At 41.1% G+C, this 17244-nt stretch overlaps 2 protein-coding genes across 4 annotated transcripts in view; one reads left to right on the forward strand and one right to left on the reverse strand.

The window, feature by feature from the left end:
* The first annotated feature begins 1874 nt into the window (after positions 1-1874).
* Positions 1875-9207, forward strand: cckar (cholecystokinin A receptor). Of its 3 annotated transcripts, none has more exons than XM_039610318.1 (7): positions 1875-2016; positions 2214-2440; positions 2521-2709; positions 3280-3531; positions 6232-6493; positions 6920-7047; positions 7303-7892. In XM_039610318.1, exons 3-7 carry the CDS (start codon positions 2583-2585, stop codon positions 7890-7892), a joined length of 1359 nt encoding a protein of 452 aa, XP_039466252.1. In that variant the 5' UTR covers positions 1875-2016; positions 2214-2440; positions 2521-2582. The 3 variants fall into 3 exon arrangements, with proteins under 3 accessions (XP_039466252.1, XP_039466253.1, XP_031605204.1); XM_039610319.1 differs by having other exon boundaries at positions 2563-2709; XM_031749344.2 differs by having other exon boundaries at positions 2214-2709; positions 7303-9207.
* Positions 9208-11545: 2338 nt separating this feature from the next.
* Positions 11546-17244, reverse strand: part of rbpjb (recombination signal binding protein for immunoglobulin kappa J region b) — a 51756-nt gene continuing 46057 nt past the window's right edge. Inside the window, exon 11 of the mRNA XM_031749329.2 lies at positions 11546-16002. Coding sequence (XP_031605189.1) covers positions 15678-16002 — 325 coding nt within the window. The 3' untranslated portion in view covers positions 11546-15677. The remainder of the gene's footprint in view (positions 16003-17244) is intronic.

Genomic DNA, 17244 nt, shown 5'->3' on the forward strand with positions numbered 1-17244 from the left:
TGCAGGGGAAACAAGAACACACACTTTAGTTCCGACCTCAGAAAATAATTCCGAGGGTACCTTTGCTTTCTTTTTTCTTTTTATCACCTCTCCTTTTTAGAACAAATTATGGAGGCTTGTTTCTGAAAAATTCATTTTTTCCCATCCAAATGTCAAAATTTCTAGTTAATATCTCCAAATTTTGGCTTGATAACTCGAAACTTTTTTTTTTTTATTGTACTATCAAAAATATAGATTCAAGTACAGAGAGAGAAATGTAAGATATTATCCCGATATCGAGCCTGTAAACACAAAAGACCTTAGAAGAGCGCCAACTCTATTAATTAAAGTCAATAATAATAATAATAATAATGATAATAATGAGGCAGAATAATTTTTGCCACGTAGATATAAACATTTCCTTGTTGCAGTGGAGCTGAGTCAGGGTGGTCAGGAGTATCCAGTTTGTCCAGTCACCTCCTCTTCCTCTCCACCACTGCTTCAAAAGTATCTGTTTTGCAGCCAATCACAGCCAGCCTTCCTGATCACTTTATTCAGTCAGCTCGTGTCACCAACTCTAATGCTGCTTCCTCAGCAGACCACAGCAAAGTACACTGCACTCACCACAACCCAGTGATAGAAAATCTCCAACACTTTGGTGCACACACTGAAGGGTCTCACTGCGGCTGACCTTTGTGCATCTTTATCATGGATGCCACTGACCTGTGGTATACCCAGGTGCTTGTATCATCAATACACAGTTATCATAACTGAGTAAGTCTAAGGTGTTTATCAAGTGTGAAGCACTATTTCGCATGGATACTAAGATTATTATAGCCTTACTGAGAAGTGGAAAACTGGTCCTTCTTCTTGATTCTGGTTATTTGTTTGTCTGGAAAACAAAAGAAAAAGACAAAAGAAAACAAAAGAAAACAAAACGAAACATTAAAACGTCATGGGTTTAAAATGTTTTCTTATTCAGGTTAGGACTTGTTGACTTTGACTCATGTCAGCAGTTCTTGACAGGAATACACCCCACCCCAATAAAAACCCCTGAGGCCCAAAAAGGAATTCACAGGAACTATGACTTGTGAGTGTGCAAAGTGTTTACACTGTCTGAGGTTCTGAAATCCCACTAATGACAAAAGATTTCTAAAATGAATTTGAAAAAAAATTTAAAAGACAAACACTTTTTAAAATAATGACAATAAAACTGAAACTGAAAACAATTAAAAACAAAAATAAAATAAAATAAAATAAAACTTTGCTGGTTAGGATTTATATACATTACCAAACATGAAATAAAGCCATTATAAAGCTTCTCACACAGTGATACGTCATGTATTAGTATCACATTACAGGTGATTTACACGTGTTTGAGTTTGAAATAAACGAGCATCTCTGTCCAGACTAAGCAAACCTGCTCTGCATGTGATGTTTTTGAATGCGCTCCATTAATAAACTGCCTAGACTTGACAGTAACGAGGCTCATGATTCTGGAGGATAACTGGAAATGACCCAAATGATATAACTGCATCTGTTTAACTGGAGGTGAAATAGAAAAAAAAAATCTTCATGTTATTAGCTGTGGTCTCACATCTGGCCAGATGCACCTGAGATAGCCTATTAGTGCTCTGCTCCTCATTTTCTTTGGGTTTTCTTGCAGGTGCTGCTGCAAACAGACTAAACGGGGTTCGATAATGCCGTGAATTTATTTTTTGGCACAAAGGGCCTCACACCTCTTGTGTCGAAGCGGCTTTAAAGCAGAAACCCACCCAAAACACCACCAACTGTTTCTGAGAATCGTGAACAGCTTTTTTCCCGAGAGGGTTTTCTCTCTCTCTCTCTCTCTCTCTCTCTCTCTCTCTCTCTGTTAAGGATTTCATCAAACAACACCCAAGACTATAATTATGACTTGGCTCTTCTCGTGTGAGGGAGTGAAACAACAGTCAGTGTGACTGACTCCTAAATATTGGAGCTGGCGATAACGACAGCCTGCGCCTCCACCCGTCAGAACAACTCAAACTAGAGTAAAAGGTAAAAGAGCTTCTCCAGTCTTGCAGTTTCACGGTGAAATTCGCGCGGAGGGTCGTGGGATATATGGATAGCCCACGGCAGGTGAAGGACTGCAGTTCGGTGCATTTGAATTTTTGACTTTTTGGCTTCAACCTTCCTCTAAATGAGTCGGAATATAATCTATCAGCCCTTCTTCTCTCTCCCTCTCTCTCTATCAGTGCCATGGTTTGACACGTGGTGACTTAAAGAAAAGGAGGAGGGGGGGTCCACAGAGGCGGGCTGAGCTTTCAAGAGCGAGACCCTTCCACATGCTGTCAGGAGTTGGAAATGTGGAGCACCAGAGGAGCGCAGCGCGCCACGCCAAGAGCGCACGGGAACTTGTAGAGAGCAGTCCTGCTCTTATTATCGTTATCCCCTCTACTTTTTATTGGCTTGTTAAAATAAGGTAATAATAATAATAAAATCACTATGGATGCTTAGTATTTTTCCGTGCACATACCCTGGAGCATTTTTCTTTTCTTGAAGGAGCATTCCGGTTGATGTTCACATGACTGATTTCTACTCGAGGCTATAGGAGAAACTGCGAAATGGAGACGTTTACAATCCACGACATGCTGGTAAACTCAACGGACCTCAACAGGATTTTGTGCAGTTTTGGGATCAAGAATATTTCTGAGTGCGAGAGCGAGCAAGACCTCTTACCAGAACCCAAAGGTAAAGCGACTTTATCCGCCTTTAAAGCAGCAAAATGCCGAGGAACATCTTGTGCAGTTTTAGAACACTCCATTCAAAAGTCGGATGTTCCTTTTTTTAAAAATTTATTTATTTATTTAGTGGCTCAAACCGCGTTGATTCTACTCGGGCTTGTACCGTAAGAGCGACTGCTTTGGGCATTTTTCGTGCGTCAGTGCGCATTACGCATATGGCTCAGGTCCTTCTCAAAGCTAATGTAGTCCGCTGTATGTGAGCAATGACACATAATGCTGTCACTGCTCACTGAGTCCGCATATGTCAAATGAACTGAACTATCTTTGTGCATTTTGTGGACTTAAATAGAGACCAAAGACGCATCAGTGGCGACGTTGTTGAGGCTAAAACCCCCAAAATGAATACAAATCCTGAAGATATTCCGGGTCTCTCTGTGGTTACAGCCTGAGTGCATATGAGTGGCTATTTTCTAAACATTATGGGGGATTTTAGCATACGGGCTGTGCATTCATTTAAATAAATGTAGAAACTGGTATTTGTGTGCGTGTAAACTCGTACTGTGCCCCACTTCCACAGACATCAACCAGACAGTGCGGATCGCCCTCTACAGCCTCATCTTCCTCCTCAGCGTGCTGGGGAACAGCCTCATCATCGCCGTCCTGGTCAGGAACCGGCGCATGAGGACCGTCACCAACCTGTTCCTGCTGTCTCTGGCCGTCAGCGACCTGATGGTGTCCCTAGTCTGCATCCCCTTCACCCTTATCCCCAACCTCATGAGGGACTTCATCTTCGGCAACGGCATATGCAAGCTGGTGATGTATTTCATGGGTACGTGTCCTCCGCGATTCTTCATATTAATCGACAGCCCACGTTGCTTATTGTTGTTATTATTAAAACATGACTATTTTTAGCTGATTTAATTAGTTAAAATGTGTTAAAATGCGTCTAAATGAACTGAATAAAGTGTCACACCAGTGCACATCTGGCCTCCAGTTCAAGGCTTCATAACATGTCACACAAAAATGACACAATTCCCCAGCTCTGTGAGCTATTATCGTGTTTTGAATTGTGTTGGTAATGGAATCATACAGATGCTAATTAAAGTAATCTGAGGGCATGTCCAGAGCCCGGTTCATTTCCCTGCATTTTCAAATCCTCCCGGAGCTTTAATGAGAGTCAGCTAAAAACAGCGTGGCAGAGATGTTCAGACATGCTGAACACGAGAGTGGAGCTTTTTTTATGAGTTTGTCAGTATGAATATAAAAATAAATAAAAACAGCGTTTATTATAAAATGAATTCAGAAGAGAAATTTTAAGGCAGAATTTGTGTTCATGCATGCACCAACAGGTTTCCGGGATATCATCGATAGTTAAGGCTGTGCAATAACGAGCAGTAATTTTGGTATCGATCAAATATCAAGTAAATACAAGGGCACTATTGCCGATACCAACTTACAAATTCTGAACACGTTTTAATGACCATTAAAAAACTGTGATTTCTACTTTCCACAATAATTAGTTAACACAACAAAACACACCTTTCAGCTTTTCATGGATTTTGAAACTGGATTTTTTGGAGACCTGAAATTTAAATCTACCCAACAGCTTCTATTGTTTAAATGTGCTACAGGCTATAAATAAAATACACATGACAGTCAACACAAAAGGTTCAGACATTTTGCACAGTGCATGTTTGAGGTGTATTTTTATTTAACACAGCTCATGGGCTACATGCTGAATTTAGAGTAAAGATGCAAAGTATCGATCCGATACCAGTATCAGCTTTGGTATCGATACTATCGATATTTGGATCGTTCCACCCACATCTATTGCGAGTTCTTAAACCAATCATGATGAGGTGCAAAACACAATTGCAACTTTGCATAATCACATGGCTTTTTGTTTCCAATGAGGGGGGAGAAAACTAAATAAATTACTTCTAATCAAAAGCATCCAACCAGCCAACACGAGTCTGAAAGGATCAGTGACATCAAATGTAACATTCATCCAGCCTCTCTGGAGTGCACAGCCTCAATTTATACCACTGAGGCTGCACAGCTGAAGACCATGATGCATCTGCTTCCAGTAATTTAGCTCATCACCATCACCAGACATCAGGTCTCTGTTATGGAGACTTGAGGTCTCTGTTATGGAGGATGGATTCCCAAACCGGAAACAAGGGTCTAAAGATAGAGTGGGCTGCGAAGCCCCACAGGTAGATCTGTGGTTTGTGGTGTCGAATGACGTCAGTGAATGTTTGGGGGCATCCTGTTTTTTGTTTGTTTGTTTTACAGTCAAAAAGTTTAGACAGCAAAGTTTTATCTTTGAATATTTCTTAATAATTTAATAACTTAAAGCATTTCCATGCAGTTAACAGCAGAAGCTACAATCTATGGAAGATTTAAAAAATTTTCAAAAGTCACAATCAAAATATTTTCAAGTACTTTCAACAAAAAGCAACATAAATCATTTTTTTTCTTTTGAGTTTTTCGCTTTTTAAGACTCGCTGCCTCAGTTTGTCCTTCTGTGTCACTTCCTTTCAGCGTTTCATTTATCTTTATTCGGGCATTTGAAAACTTCCATACTGACAGCTTCAAAGGAGATGAGTCAGTCCTATCAGACATGTGAATCACATTTTCTCGCTGAGAGCTCTGTAATAAGGTGCATTCATTACCGATGTTGTATCTACTGCTAATATTTCACTTTCATCCAATTACACGTCCGCAAGGAAATGTGAGTTTAATTTTTCATTTGGCTCTTTCCTCAAAATCACAAAGCTCTCCCAGGATTGTTGCATCATTTGTCTGTTTGTGTGTCCTCTAGGATTGCACAAAGCAGCTATTTCAAGTGTGTTTGTGCATCCTGTTGTTGTTTCTGAGCGCGCCAACGCTGCCGCGCTGACAGGCAGCGCAGGATGTGCTCTGTCGCAGCTCAGCAGTTAAATTTAATGTGGTGGAGCATTAACGTGTGCAGCAACATTACTGTAAACTCAGTGACATCTTGTGAGGATGCTTTTCTGGGAGATGCAGCACACGGGGGAGGAGAGGAAGATGACGATTAACACTTATTAACAGACGATTAGTGCTGGCATCTTTCTAAAAGATGCAAAACAGGTCTGAGGATGAAGTGAGAATTGGCAGTCAAAGGATTACAGATGCCTAAAGTTCAGTTCTTACTTCACATGTATTTGTTTCATTTTGACAAAACTGGGTTCAACCAGAGGAGTCGCCCCCTGCTGGCTAAAAAGCCTAACAATTTCCAACGATTATTCTGTAAAACACACAAACACATACTTTCAATATTTTATGCTCAGATATGAGAGTTGCTTTAATTCTTCACGGTACAGATTAATCAAGGTGCTGATATGACAGCATCACACAGCTGCTGCGGGTTTGTCTGATAATCCTGTTTTAAAACAAATGTAACACATTAGAATAAAAGCAGTGTTTGACATCAGTCTGTAATGATGATGTAATGAATGTTTCAGCCAATCAGAACTCTGCAGTGTGGATTTTCTGACCTCTGCAGGTGTCTCTGTGAGCATCTCCACCTTTAACCTGGTGGCCATCTCCCTGGAGCGCTACAGTGCCATTTGCAACCCCCTCACCTCCAGGGCGTGGCAGACAAAATCCCACGCCGCCAAGGTCATCACTGCCACCTGGTTGGGGTCTTTTATACTGATGCTGCCCTACCCCATTTTTAGCACCCTCAAGCCCTTCACCCGCCTCAACAACAGCACCGGGCACATGTGCCGCCTGGTGTGGCCCAACGACATCATCCAGCAGTCCTGGTGAGCTGAAAAAAACAAAACAAAAAGTGCACTGCTAAACTGTCCTGCTGAGGCGTCTTCACACTTGGATGTGCTCGGCCTGAGAGGTAGCAAAAAATAGCCCTTTGCTAATTTCAGATGGGCACTTTATTGATTTTCTCAGCTTGGTGCTGCTGGCGAGAGACGACCTTTTGGGAAGATCTTTATGCGAGACACAGATTTGACTCTTCAAAGTAAAAGTTTTCATTGTTCAGTTGCTGCTAATGTTATTAACCAGTCAAGACAAATGCTTGATTTAAAATTTAAACGCTCAACTGTCAAGCAATTAAATATATAAAATAGCAAAGAACTGACTGATGAGGGGTTTCTGGTATTCACTGAGCACAAACAGTAAGAGAAACCACACATTTGCGGTATGTGTGAAGCTCATGGATATTCTCTTTCCAGGTATGTGTCCCTATTGTTGCTGCTCTTCCTTATCCCTGGGATCGTCATGATGACAGCCTATGGACTCATCTCAATAGAGCTCTACCGGGGCATCAAGTTTGAGATGTCCAACAGGAAAGTTGGCAGAGGTATGATACCTGAGCACAGAAAGTAACAAAAGTTTAAAAATGTGGTTATTTTGAATGTTAACAGTTAAAAGCAAAGATCCGATTAATATGAATTTTATCTTCTTTACTTTAACATAACTCTAGTCTAGTTAAAGTTTCTGAAAACATGGGCTTTTTTGGGGGGGACTGCTTCACTGCTTCACTGATGGAATTGGCAGCTTTGAACTTCTTTTTTATGCTAGTGATAAATCAGTTTGTTGTTATCTTCCCTTGCAGACAGACAGTCCAGCACTAGCAGCATTAAGCCAGGTGACAGTGATGGCTGTTACCTGCAGCCGTCCAAAAAGAAGAGTTTGACGATGAACACCGGGAGCTCCATGGTGGGCCGCGTGTGTGGCAGCGGCAGCTCCACGTCCAACCTAATGGCTAAGAAACGTGTGATCCGGATGCTGCTGGTCATTGTGTTTCTCTTCTTCCTGTGCTGGACCCCCGTCTTCGTGGTCAATGCGTGGCAAGCTTTCGACCGGCGTTCGGCCTACCGTCTCACTGGCGCGCCGATCTCCTTCATCCACCTGCTCTCCTACACCTCGGCCTGCGTCAATCCCATCATTTACTGTTTCATGAACAAGCGCTTCCGCCAGGGTATGCTGGCCACCTTCTCCTGCTGCAGCTGTTTCAGGACGGGTGGCGGAGGCAGTAGCAGCTTGACGAGGTCAGCTGGAAGCAGACTAACCAAAGGGGAAGCGGGCAGACCGCGAGAGGGGCCCAAGAGCCCTGAGCAGAATGGTCATACGTCACCAAGTGGAACCAGCACACGCTTCACCTACACCGGCATCCGTGCATCAGCCTGGAGTGAGCTGACTTAAGTCGGATTGATCCGCCAGTGTACTGGCCCAAGTGCAAGCATATGTTGGAGAGCTGTGGTTTGTTGTTTTTGTGAAAAGCTGTCACAGTGCTTACGAGACTGAGCAGACATGTTGCTTTAGCTCCACTATTTTAATGTGACGTGAGAGGTGTCCAGTAGGCAGAGACTGTGGAGCAGATGTGGTGTGCCGTCCGTAAAGTCACAGCCAATCAGCTGTGACTTTATCATAAATGTTTCCATAAAGCTTGCAGAGTGGCCGACTGATGCCTGTTCATACTTGCTTTTAAGGCCCACAAGCTTGTCGGAGAAGTGCAAAGTTCTGGTGAAGCAGAGAATCAGTTCTCATTTTACTTGCTTTTGTTTTATACACGCTTGAAACTGCTTCTGAACTGTACAGTAACCAAACAGTATTTACACATGCTTCATTTGATCCACGTGCACTAGGTGGGCAGCTTTTCAAATAACACGCAGTGCCAAAGAGAGGTCAATTTTTATAATTTTAAATGGGTTAATTGATGCACTGATAGCTGAATAAAGTTTTACATTTTTTTTAATAGCTGATCTAAAGATTTGATGACGTTAGTCTGAATAAATTACAATGGTGAAAAATGACCTTTTAAGCCAACATGACCTTTAAGCATAAATAAATAAATAAAAACCCATCTATCTTTTATAAAATGATAAATGAGAAACTAAACAAATGTGCTTTGGCTTTTATTTATAAATGACAACCACTGATTTCCTGTTGTTTTATAATGTATTGAAATGTGCTTTCTAAAGCTTTTAATATATGTTATTCTTTGTAATATTAATATCGTTAAAATTGTTGTGCAACAGCAAGGCTTTAAACATAAGTAAATGCCGACTTAAAGAAAACATTTAATCTGGATGTCATTTGGAGCTGGAAAATGGCTAGCTTAGCAATTAGCAATGTTATTAATGGCAAAAAAAAAAAGTGAAATAAAGCTATTAATGGTGGGAAAATGCTATTAATGGCAGGAAAATCTAGAAAACACTATTGGTGGGAAATGTAAAACTGAGCTATTAATGGCAGGAAAAGTGAAATAACGCTCTTAATGGTGGGAAGAGGATTGAAAATGTTATTTAGGGCGGGAAAGTGGAATAAAGCTTTTAATGGAAGGAAAAGGCGGGAAAATGCTATTAATGGCGGGAAATGTAAAATAAAGCTATTAATGGCAGATAAAAGATACTATATCAATACTCACGAAGAATCCTACTATTATCAGCTCTAAAGGTCACTAATACTTTGCTGCTTTTATATGTAATTCACATGTACAAATACAAATGCAAAAACATTTTGTTGTTTGTTTTGCAATTATGTTATTTGTGTTAAGCTATTTCAATGCAAACTCTAGTGCGATGATTTCTGCATAGCTGGCCTGTTACGGGAAATGACATAAAAAAATGTAACATGCAACTCCAGATTTTATATACACATAAACAAAAAAGTTCAAGCTACAAGTATAGTTTGAAGATTAGAGGGGTGTATAACGAGTTAGCAAGATGCTTTTTGTTCTTTTGTTTAGTCTATATTTCCACGACAACTTATAACCTTGTCTGGGACAGGTTATGTTCAGAGCTTTAATTTAAAACTGGCTGGGAGCGTCATGTGGTTTTTTTGTTTTTTTTTACAGTCCATTAGTGTGACAGATTCTCTGCTAAAGGAATGTATTTTATTTATGTAACCTTTAAAGCTTAACGTCACTAAAGTCCAGCTGTACTGTTACAGCTGCACAAATTGTACCTTCCCACTGGAATTTACATGTATTCATATTCAAATTATGTGAAAAATGTATAATTTTTTACTTGTTCCTAATTTGCTACCAAAATTCCCTCTATTAGTGAGACTTTAGCTATTACACCACAGATTGAATTTCAAACTTATCTAATCAGTTTTACAAAGCCAAGAAAACCTAATCAGTCAATAAAACTAATTTTACTTTGAGCTGGTGATTACCATGTCGGCTTTATTAGGTAGAGTCTGAGCCAAAGACGTGTGTTGGCAGTTTAAAGTTTCTGAGCTCTAATGCACGGGTGTAACATTAGAACTAAACAACAGCTCTGAGAGTGTGCCCAGCAGGAAGAAAACTACCGTCCGTATTTCGGGTTTTAGGTTTTACTAAATGAGCTAAGCATCTTTGCGTTAGCTCATTTAGCTTGATGTTTAGTTCGATGCTTGTGACAAGCACCTCTAAAAGACACTGAGAAAAAACAAACCCCCTATTTGCACTTGGTTATAAGATGCATTTCAATGAATCAAACAAGTGGATAGCAGAGACACGTTGCTGTTAACACCTATTATGCATCTTCAAGGTGTTCAGCTAACCACTTCAGTTCATTTTGTTACTCGCGCCACGAGTCCCACTAGAGCAGGGGTGGACAATTAATTTTCCCAAGGGGCCACATGACAAACTGGGCCCTCCACAACAGTCCCAGATTACCATGTAGCCCCTTGGGAAAATTAATTGCCCACCCTTGCTCAAGAAGGTCAAAGCACTAGACAAGCGCCAGTCTGGATGAAATTAAAATGTTTTTCAATAAACAATACGCTTGTATGGGGTTTTCCGGCAATTGATATCGGCCAGGACAAGGTCAGTTGCTACCACCACATCCTGCATCAATGACGTCCTCGCTGGGCACACATCAGGAAACATTAACTATTACACCACAAAAAGCACGTGGCCTAATGTGTCCCGGACCACCAAGGCAAGGGGTCTGAGTGATCACATCTCTGTGGTTGTTTACGCTTGTGTATAACGCTGTCCGCTTGTGACCCGATTGCCCAAGATGCATTTCAAACCAAGCGTAAACAGGCTCGAAATGAGCTATAATATCGATATTTAGGAATTTTAAGCACCCAACTGTGTAAACTTGTGCTTGAAAACAACATTTTATGTGTCGTCTGATCCCCACGCTGCAGATCAGCCATAACTCAATCCCTCGCTGCCGTCCTTGACCCACCTAGTGGGCACGCAGAAGCCTTATCTTTTTCTGGGAGTCAAAGCACCTGCAACTCCTCTTCAAAGGGCCAATTCCTGGCATTATCCGTCCAATTTCCAGTTAAATGTTAAATATAGCAGCACTGACGTAGCAGCTTATTCACTGTAAATATAGCCCTAACGTTCCACTGTAAATTCTTACTTTTAAAGTGCAGTGGCTGTGTGTTTTGTTCAACATCGAGGTAATGGGTTCAGACCTGAATGTACAAAAGTGACTCCAGTGATTTTTATTGCTTTGTAATATACATCTGAGTTTGGCTTTGGTGGAAGATGTTGTGATCTCCTGCAAATCTGTGATCCATCGACCATATAAAGTCAGAGCGTGCGCACACTTCAGCGGAGCGACTCGGAGCTTTTAACAGCTTTAACGACGGAGGATTTAAAGGAAAGACGATCCGCTGGGAGTTCGTCAGATAAGAGCTCCATTTGGGCTTGGTAAATGCCCAAACCTCCCCACCTGCCATCACCTTGCAGCCACCAGATGTTGAAGCGTCGTCAGATGCTGTTGTTTACACACCAAATAAATAAATAAATAAATAAATGTCAATAACGGGTTATTTCTTCTCTTCAGCTACAATCATAATTCAAACTAAAAATAATCAAAGAATCATAATAAAAAACCCACACAAAGTGAGATTTTACATCACTTTTTTTATTTCTCATTTTTATGCCAATATTGCAAGTTTTTTTCTCATTTTTTTTTTTCTTCTTTTAATGACATACAGATTTGAGCAATGATCTGGAGCTGCAATATGTACAAAAAACAAACTAACGTTATGTTATAAAAAACAAAACAAAAAAAGAACCGTCCCCTTTGTTTTTGACGTTATTGCTAAATGTTACAAACGGCACAGGTTTCTACCATCAGCAACCCTTTGAGCACTGAGTATACTACCACAATGACACCTCTGCTTACCATTTTTACTAGAATAATACACAGATACAGTGAGAGAAGTGGAAGATAGTGGAGGGGTGTGAGGAAGAAGAGGAAATGATAAATAAAAGGTGATCTGCAAGCTAAGCACAACAGGCTGCGTGTTAAAAGGTGGGAAAAGAAGAAAATAAAAGGCGAGGAAAATGTGAGTGAGGATGAAACGTGTGAGAGAAATAGAAAAGTTAGCGCTCTGTAGTGCAAACAGCCGAATAAGTCTTGAGGAGAAGTAAGGCTGAGTGCGACAGAGAAAGGGCTCCACACTCCTTTTTTTAAAACTTTTTTTTCTTAAACACAAAAACAAAAATCTGTTTAAAGCTGCCTCTCACTCTGCCCTGTTTTTGTTTAGCAGTGCATGAAAACTACATTATAAAAGACATTTGGCATATTAGAGGATACATACATTGTTCAGAGCTCATTATTAAAAAAACAAAACAAAAACAGCTGCTTTTGGAGGTGTAAAACAAATAATGACCAGACATACACACAAACACACAAAGTGAAAAAGATCTGTAAAACAAACAATGAGATGGTGGTTTGTTGCTTTTTTTCCTCGTTAAAAAGCTTTATCGACAGTTTTGTTTTTTCTTTAAAGAAGGCATGTAACATTTTTTTTTTTTTTTTTTTTTTTTTTTTTTTTTAAATGACCCCTCTTATCTGGTTACGCTGTATCCTCCCTTTGTCCCTTAAAACTCCAGATGTTTTAAGAGGGAAAAAAAAATAACAATAAAACTGTAAACCAGCTCGGATTGTCAAGGCGACACATTTTCGGAGAAAAGCGTGTATCACCCCTTTTTTGTGTGTGTTAGTTTACAACAAAAGCGGCGAAGCTGCTCTGTAGCCAAAGGGGAAGGAGGAGGAGGACGGGCAGTTAGCCTAAAGCGGTGGAGGCGATGCTATGCAGACGCTGAATTTAGAGCTCGAAGACAAAGAAAAGAAGTTAAAAATCTACAGTTCAGATTTCGTGACCTGCATCCTGCAGAGTAAAGGGCTTTGGGGCGGGGAGGGGTCGACCTGCAGCTCGACACGCTGCAGAAGAAGAAGCGCCAAATGTTGGGTTTTTGATGCTACGCGGTCGCTGCAGCACCTTCTTCGACTTCCTCCACGTTTCCAGGACAAACAGGAAGCGGCCAGACTCAGGCAGCACGGCCAATAATGCACTTTTCTAGTTTTTTTTTTTTTCTTTTTATTTCTTTTTTCGTGTGTGGACATAAGACAAGGGGAACTTTGTACCAATAATTTAAAAAATATCAATATTACAATATAAAACATTTAACATTAACGACACACAGGTGGGCAAGAACGGCAAAATGGGGGGGGAGAAGGGGGAGGGGCATAATTTAAACTTTTCTCTTATTAATATTTTTATTTTTAATTATTTTTATTTTATTTTATTTTTTACATGGAAACGTGGGCGGGGGGCCAAACGAGTCTGTGTGCTCCTGTTTCGAGGGCGCGAATAAGAAAAACTGAAATACTTCATTAAGCACACATTCAAGTCACAGTATTGTTCTTTGTATACAGTTGTACTGTAATACTGCGATCACAAGTATTGCCTTTGAATGTTTTATCCACATTTATCAGACGTTTAGATCCTGGTGGAAGACATTTAAAAAAAAAAAAAAAAAACACTGATAAAAGTTGTTTTTTTTCCTTTTTCTCGGAGAGGATGCGGAGCGAGTCTGACTCAATACACCGATTACAGCAACTGTATATGAAACACACACCCACACATACACATATATTTGCTGGCTGGTGAACTAGTGCTCAGGCGGACAAAACCCGAAACAAAAACAAAAACTGATGAGATGACCTGTACAATATTGCTGTTATGTTTTGGAAATGCACATTTTCAGTAATACACATTTAAAAGGCCTTTATAACTCCTACAGGTCTCGCCATCGAACATGTATGAGTGCAACTACTCGGACAGTGAGTTCACAATGTACACACGCTTGTTCTGCCAACACATTAAACCACAGGACTGTTTTTTTTTTTTTTTGAGAAAAACCAAAGAAGAAGAAGAAGGCTGAAAAAGAGCTTACAGCGCTCGTGAGACATTGTACCAAAAAGTGAGAAGGTGCCCGTCACCAGCGTGGGAGTTTAAAAAAAAAAGAAAAAAAAAAAGTGGGTTATTGTACTTGTACACTGGGAATGAAGGCTCCCTTCAGAAGGCTGCTCTGCATGGGGAAGGTGGTTGGAGAGCTGCGGCGATGAGCTCCAAACAGCAGAGAAGCGAGGCGTCAGCTTGCTTTTGTGCTATGCACAGGTTCTCCCAAGGTGAGTAAACAGCATATAAGAAAACTGAAGTGTTTTTTTTCTTCTTCTTCTATTTGAAGTTTTCAGTAAGGCCACATCAAATCGAAAAGTGTCTTTTTTTCCCCCCTCTGTTGTTTTTTTTTTGTTTTTGTTTTTTTCCTTTTTCTTTTTTTGGAGATAAATGCCACCAGAACTACAGCACGGACTGGAAGACACCTTTGCTAGGTGCAAGTTTTGAGACACTACATTATTGGATACGTTAGCAGTGACAGATAAAGGATATTATCAGATATGTGACTGGCTTACCTGTGTACACAGTAAGAATATACAGTACTAAGGCTATCCTTTGAAGTCGAAGACTACGCTCGGTACATTAGTTTGAAAGCGGCAGACGGATTTGCTCTCGCAGAAGACCGCTTTCATGTTCTGCAGATGTTGCTATGGCTCCGTGTGACATGTACTGATGTGTATACTTTCCAGGAGACACAGCGCACACAGAGTATTGCAGGCAAGGCAGAGGCGTTGCTTAAAGCTTTTCTTTTTTTTTTTTCTTAAAGACTTCATTAAAAACCAATGATAAAAAATAGGCCCTCTGAGGTTTGTCCCCAATTTCAAAAAAAAAGAAAAAAGAAAAAAAAAGACCTTTGCTTATGTAAAATCTAAGAAAAAAACAAAACAAAACCAAGACTTCAGACTTTTCCCCAAAAAGAAGAAGCAAGTATATCAAAATGAAACCAAAAAAAAAAAAAAAAAAAAGGGCTTTTGAAGTAAGGTCACAATAACATACAGGTTGGGATTTTGGACCTCCAAGGGGAGAAAAAAAATAAAATAAAAAACAAAGCCCAAGCTCAGAGGAAGAATAGAAACTATTTGGTAACAAAAGTGTACTATATGTTTAATACAAAAAAGGTATGGAGAAAAATGTACCTTTACTAAAGCTTATACAAGATCCTTGGTCCATAAAAACTATGTTATCGTCACGTTTTGTGTGTGTCCCTCTGCATCCTTGCACTCCCTCCAACAACAACACATCCAAACCACCTCCGCCCCCACCCCTGATAAGGGTTTCAGACGTGAATGTGAGAAACAAAAAGGAATAATTACAAAATAAAATAAAAACGGAGTGGGGAGGATAAAGGGGAGGTGGGATGCACGCGGTGGATGTACTGTTGTTGTGGTTTCCGTCCTCACAGCCGTAGAAAGGTGCTGGTGCTCTGAGCCTGCAGGAATTCACTCATTCCCAACACCAGAACTGGACAGGCGGGTCCCTAAAGTAACCACAGGAGAAGAGAGTGGGGGGCTGGGGTGGGGAGGAGTGTCAAGGAGCACTTTATATACGTTTATTCCCATCAGCTGACAACGTTGTGATGTCACTCCTTCAGATTTCCCCCTGCGTAGGGCTCCTCTGTCCCACCGATTCTTTTGTTTTGTTTTCCTTTGCAGCTTCTTTGTATCCAAAATGAACGCAGCACTTTTAGAGTGAGTCAGTTTTGTTTATTTCCTATAGTCTTCATATACCTCAGGGTATATTTGCTCTCAAGGCATATTGTATGAGTGCCCCCCCCCCATGTGTGCGTTAGGAGACCACGGCTGCAGCGGTGGAGGAAGAAGACGTGACTCCTGCGTTGGAAGTGCTGTTGGAGCCGTAGACGCTGGAGCCGGCCTCCTGGCTGCTGTTGCTGAGCAGGCTCGAGTTGCTGGCCCGCAGGATGGCGCCGGCGGCGCTGCAGTGTGGCCTCGGTCCGGGCTCTGGCGTGTAGGTGAAGGTCAGTGTGGTGGAGTAGATGATGCCGTCGTTCCTCACCAACGTTACGGGCACCTGGACGGGCTGCCGCACCCAGCGCCAGCCCTCGCGGAAGGCGGAGATATCGGGCACCACGCACAGCATGCTCTCGGCACACCTGCAGGGAGACACGATGATGGAGTCATACTGCAGGAAAGACTCCGTCTGGAGTTAGGGCGGAGCTTCTATTCGTTTTTACTTTGACTTTATAAGGATTAGACCAAATCAGTGAGTCACGAGAAGCTTATGCTTCAGTAAATCAGCTCTCTGTGGATTTTGGAAGATTGGGTGTTTACACATAAGAAACACAACACTGAAAATCAACTCATAAAACAATTTTGGGATTCCTGGTTAGTTCAGCAAACATGACCAAACCATAACAAACCCATTACTGCCATAAAGCAGTGCTGTTTACAGATTCTCCAGCTCACACGTGGCATAATGTACAGTGAGTAATATATAAGCTGACAAATTCCCTGTTGCCCAACTTTATCACCTATAAGTCTAAATATATACCCAAGCAGTGCAGGGACCTCGGTATGTTTAGACACATCCACACAGTGCATGGGTCGGAGGCTGGGTAGTCCTGCACTGACGTAGGTAGGTGGTCACTTTGATGTTCCTGTACTGCGTGTGTGTCATGCTTGGTGGGTGGCAATGATAAACACATGTAGATCAGTCGCTCGGAGAAACTCAACATGACAGGAAAAGTTAAGAAAGGGGGATTTTACAAAGCATATGTGGTATATTGTCTATTAAATACATTCAGCTAACACAAAATGGGCAAATTATATTAACTAGTCTGAAGCTGCCACTAATAACAAGTATTAAGAACAAGAGAGTGAACGTGTTTAACATGTTTAACATGAGCCTGACTCTCAAAAAATGAGGACAGTGTATTTACAAGAAATTCCTTATTCCCACAGCTCTGAATTAAATAAGCAGAGGAAAAGAGATGGATGGATCTTTCTCTCTGATGATCACACTACTCTAAAACCTCAGTTGTTTTTTTCCTACTATGGGAGCTCTGTATGACATCAGTGAAATGGGATACTCCTAATGTGGCCATCTCAGGTACACAGCTAAAAGGTAAATGGTAAAAGGACTGGTTCTTTTCTACTCTGAGCACTCAAATGGCTTTACACTTGCCTCATTCACCCTCACTTTTTTCTATGTAAGTGCTTTCTTCTGAGAAGAACTTGGAGTTAGTATCTTGCGGAAGGCTTTTTGCAGCATACAGGAGCAGACAGGGATTGAATCACCAACGTTCTGATTAGTACGTGACCTGCTCCACCACCTGAGCCACAGCTCTGTCTGTGAGCACAAAAGTCCCACCCACCTGCTGTGGTTTACAGGGGGC

This window comes from Oreochromis aureus, linkage group 3 (assembly GCF_013358895.1).
Source record: "Oreochromis aureus strain Israel breed Guangdong linkage group 3, ZZ_aureus, whole genome shotgun sequence".
In the NCBI taxonomy this organism is placed as follows: Eukaryota; Metazoa; Chordata; class Actinopteri; order Cichliformes; family Cichlidae; genus Oreochromis; species Oreochromis aureus.

Coding starts and splice junctions, on each gene's coding strand:
- cckar (XM_031749344.2), top strand. CDS start 2,583: ATGGAGACGTTTACAATCCACGACATGCTGGTAAACTCAACGGACCTC. Junction 2,710..3,279: donor CCTCTTACCAGAACCCAAAG/GTAAAGCGACTT, acceptor CCACTTCCACAG/ACATCAACCAGACAGTGCGG. Junction 7,048..7,302: donor CAACAGGAAAGTTGGCAGAG/GTATGATACCTG, acceptor CTTCCCTTGCAG/ACAGACAGTCCAGCACTAGC.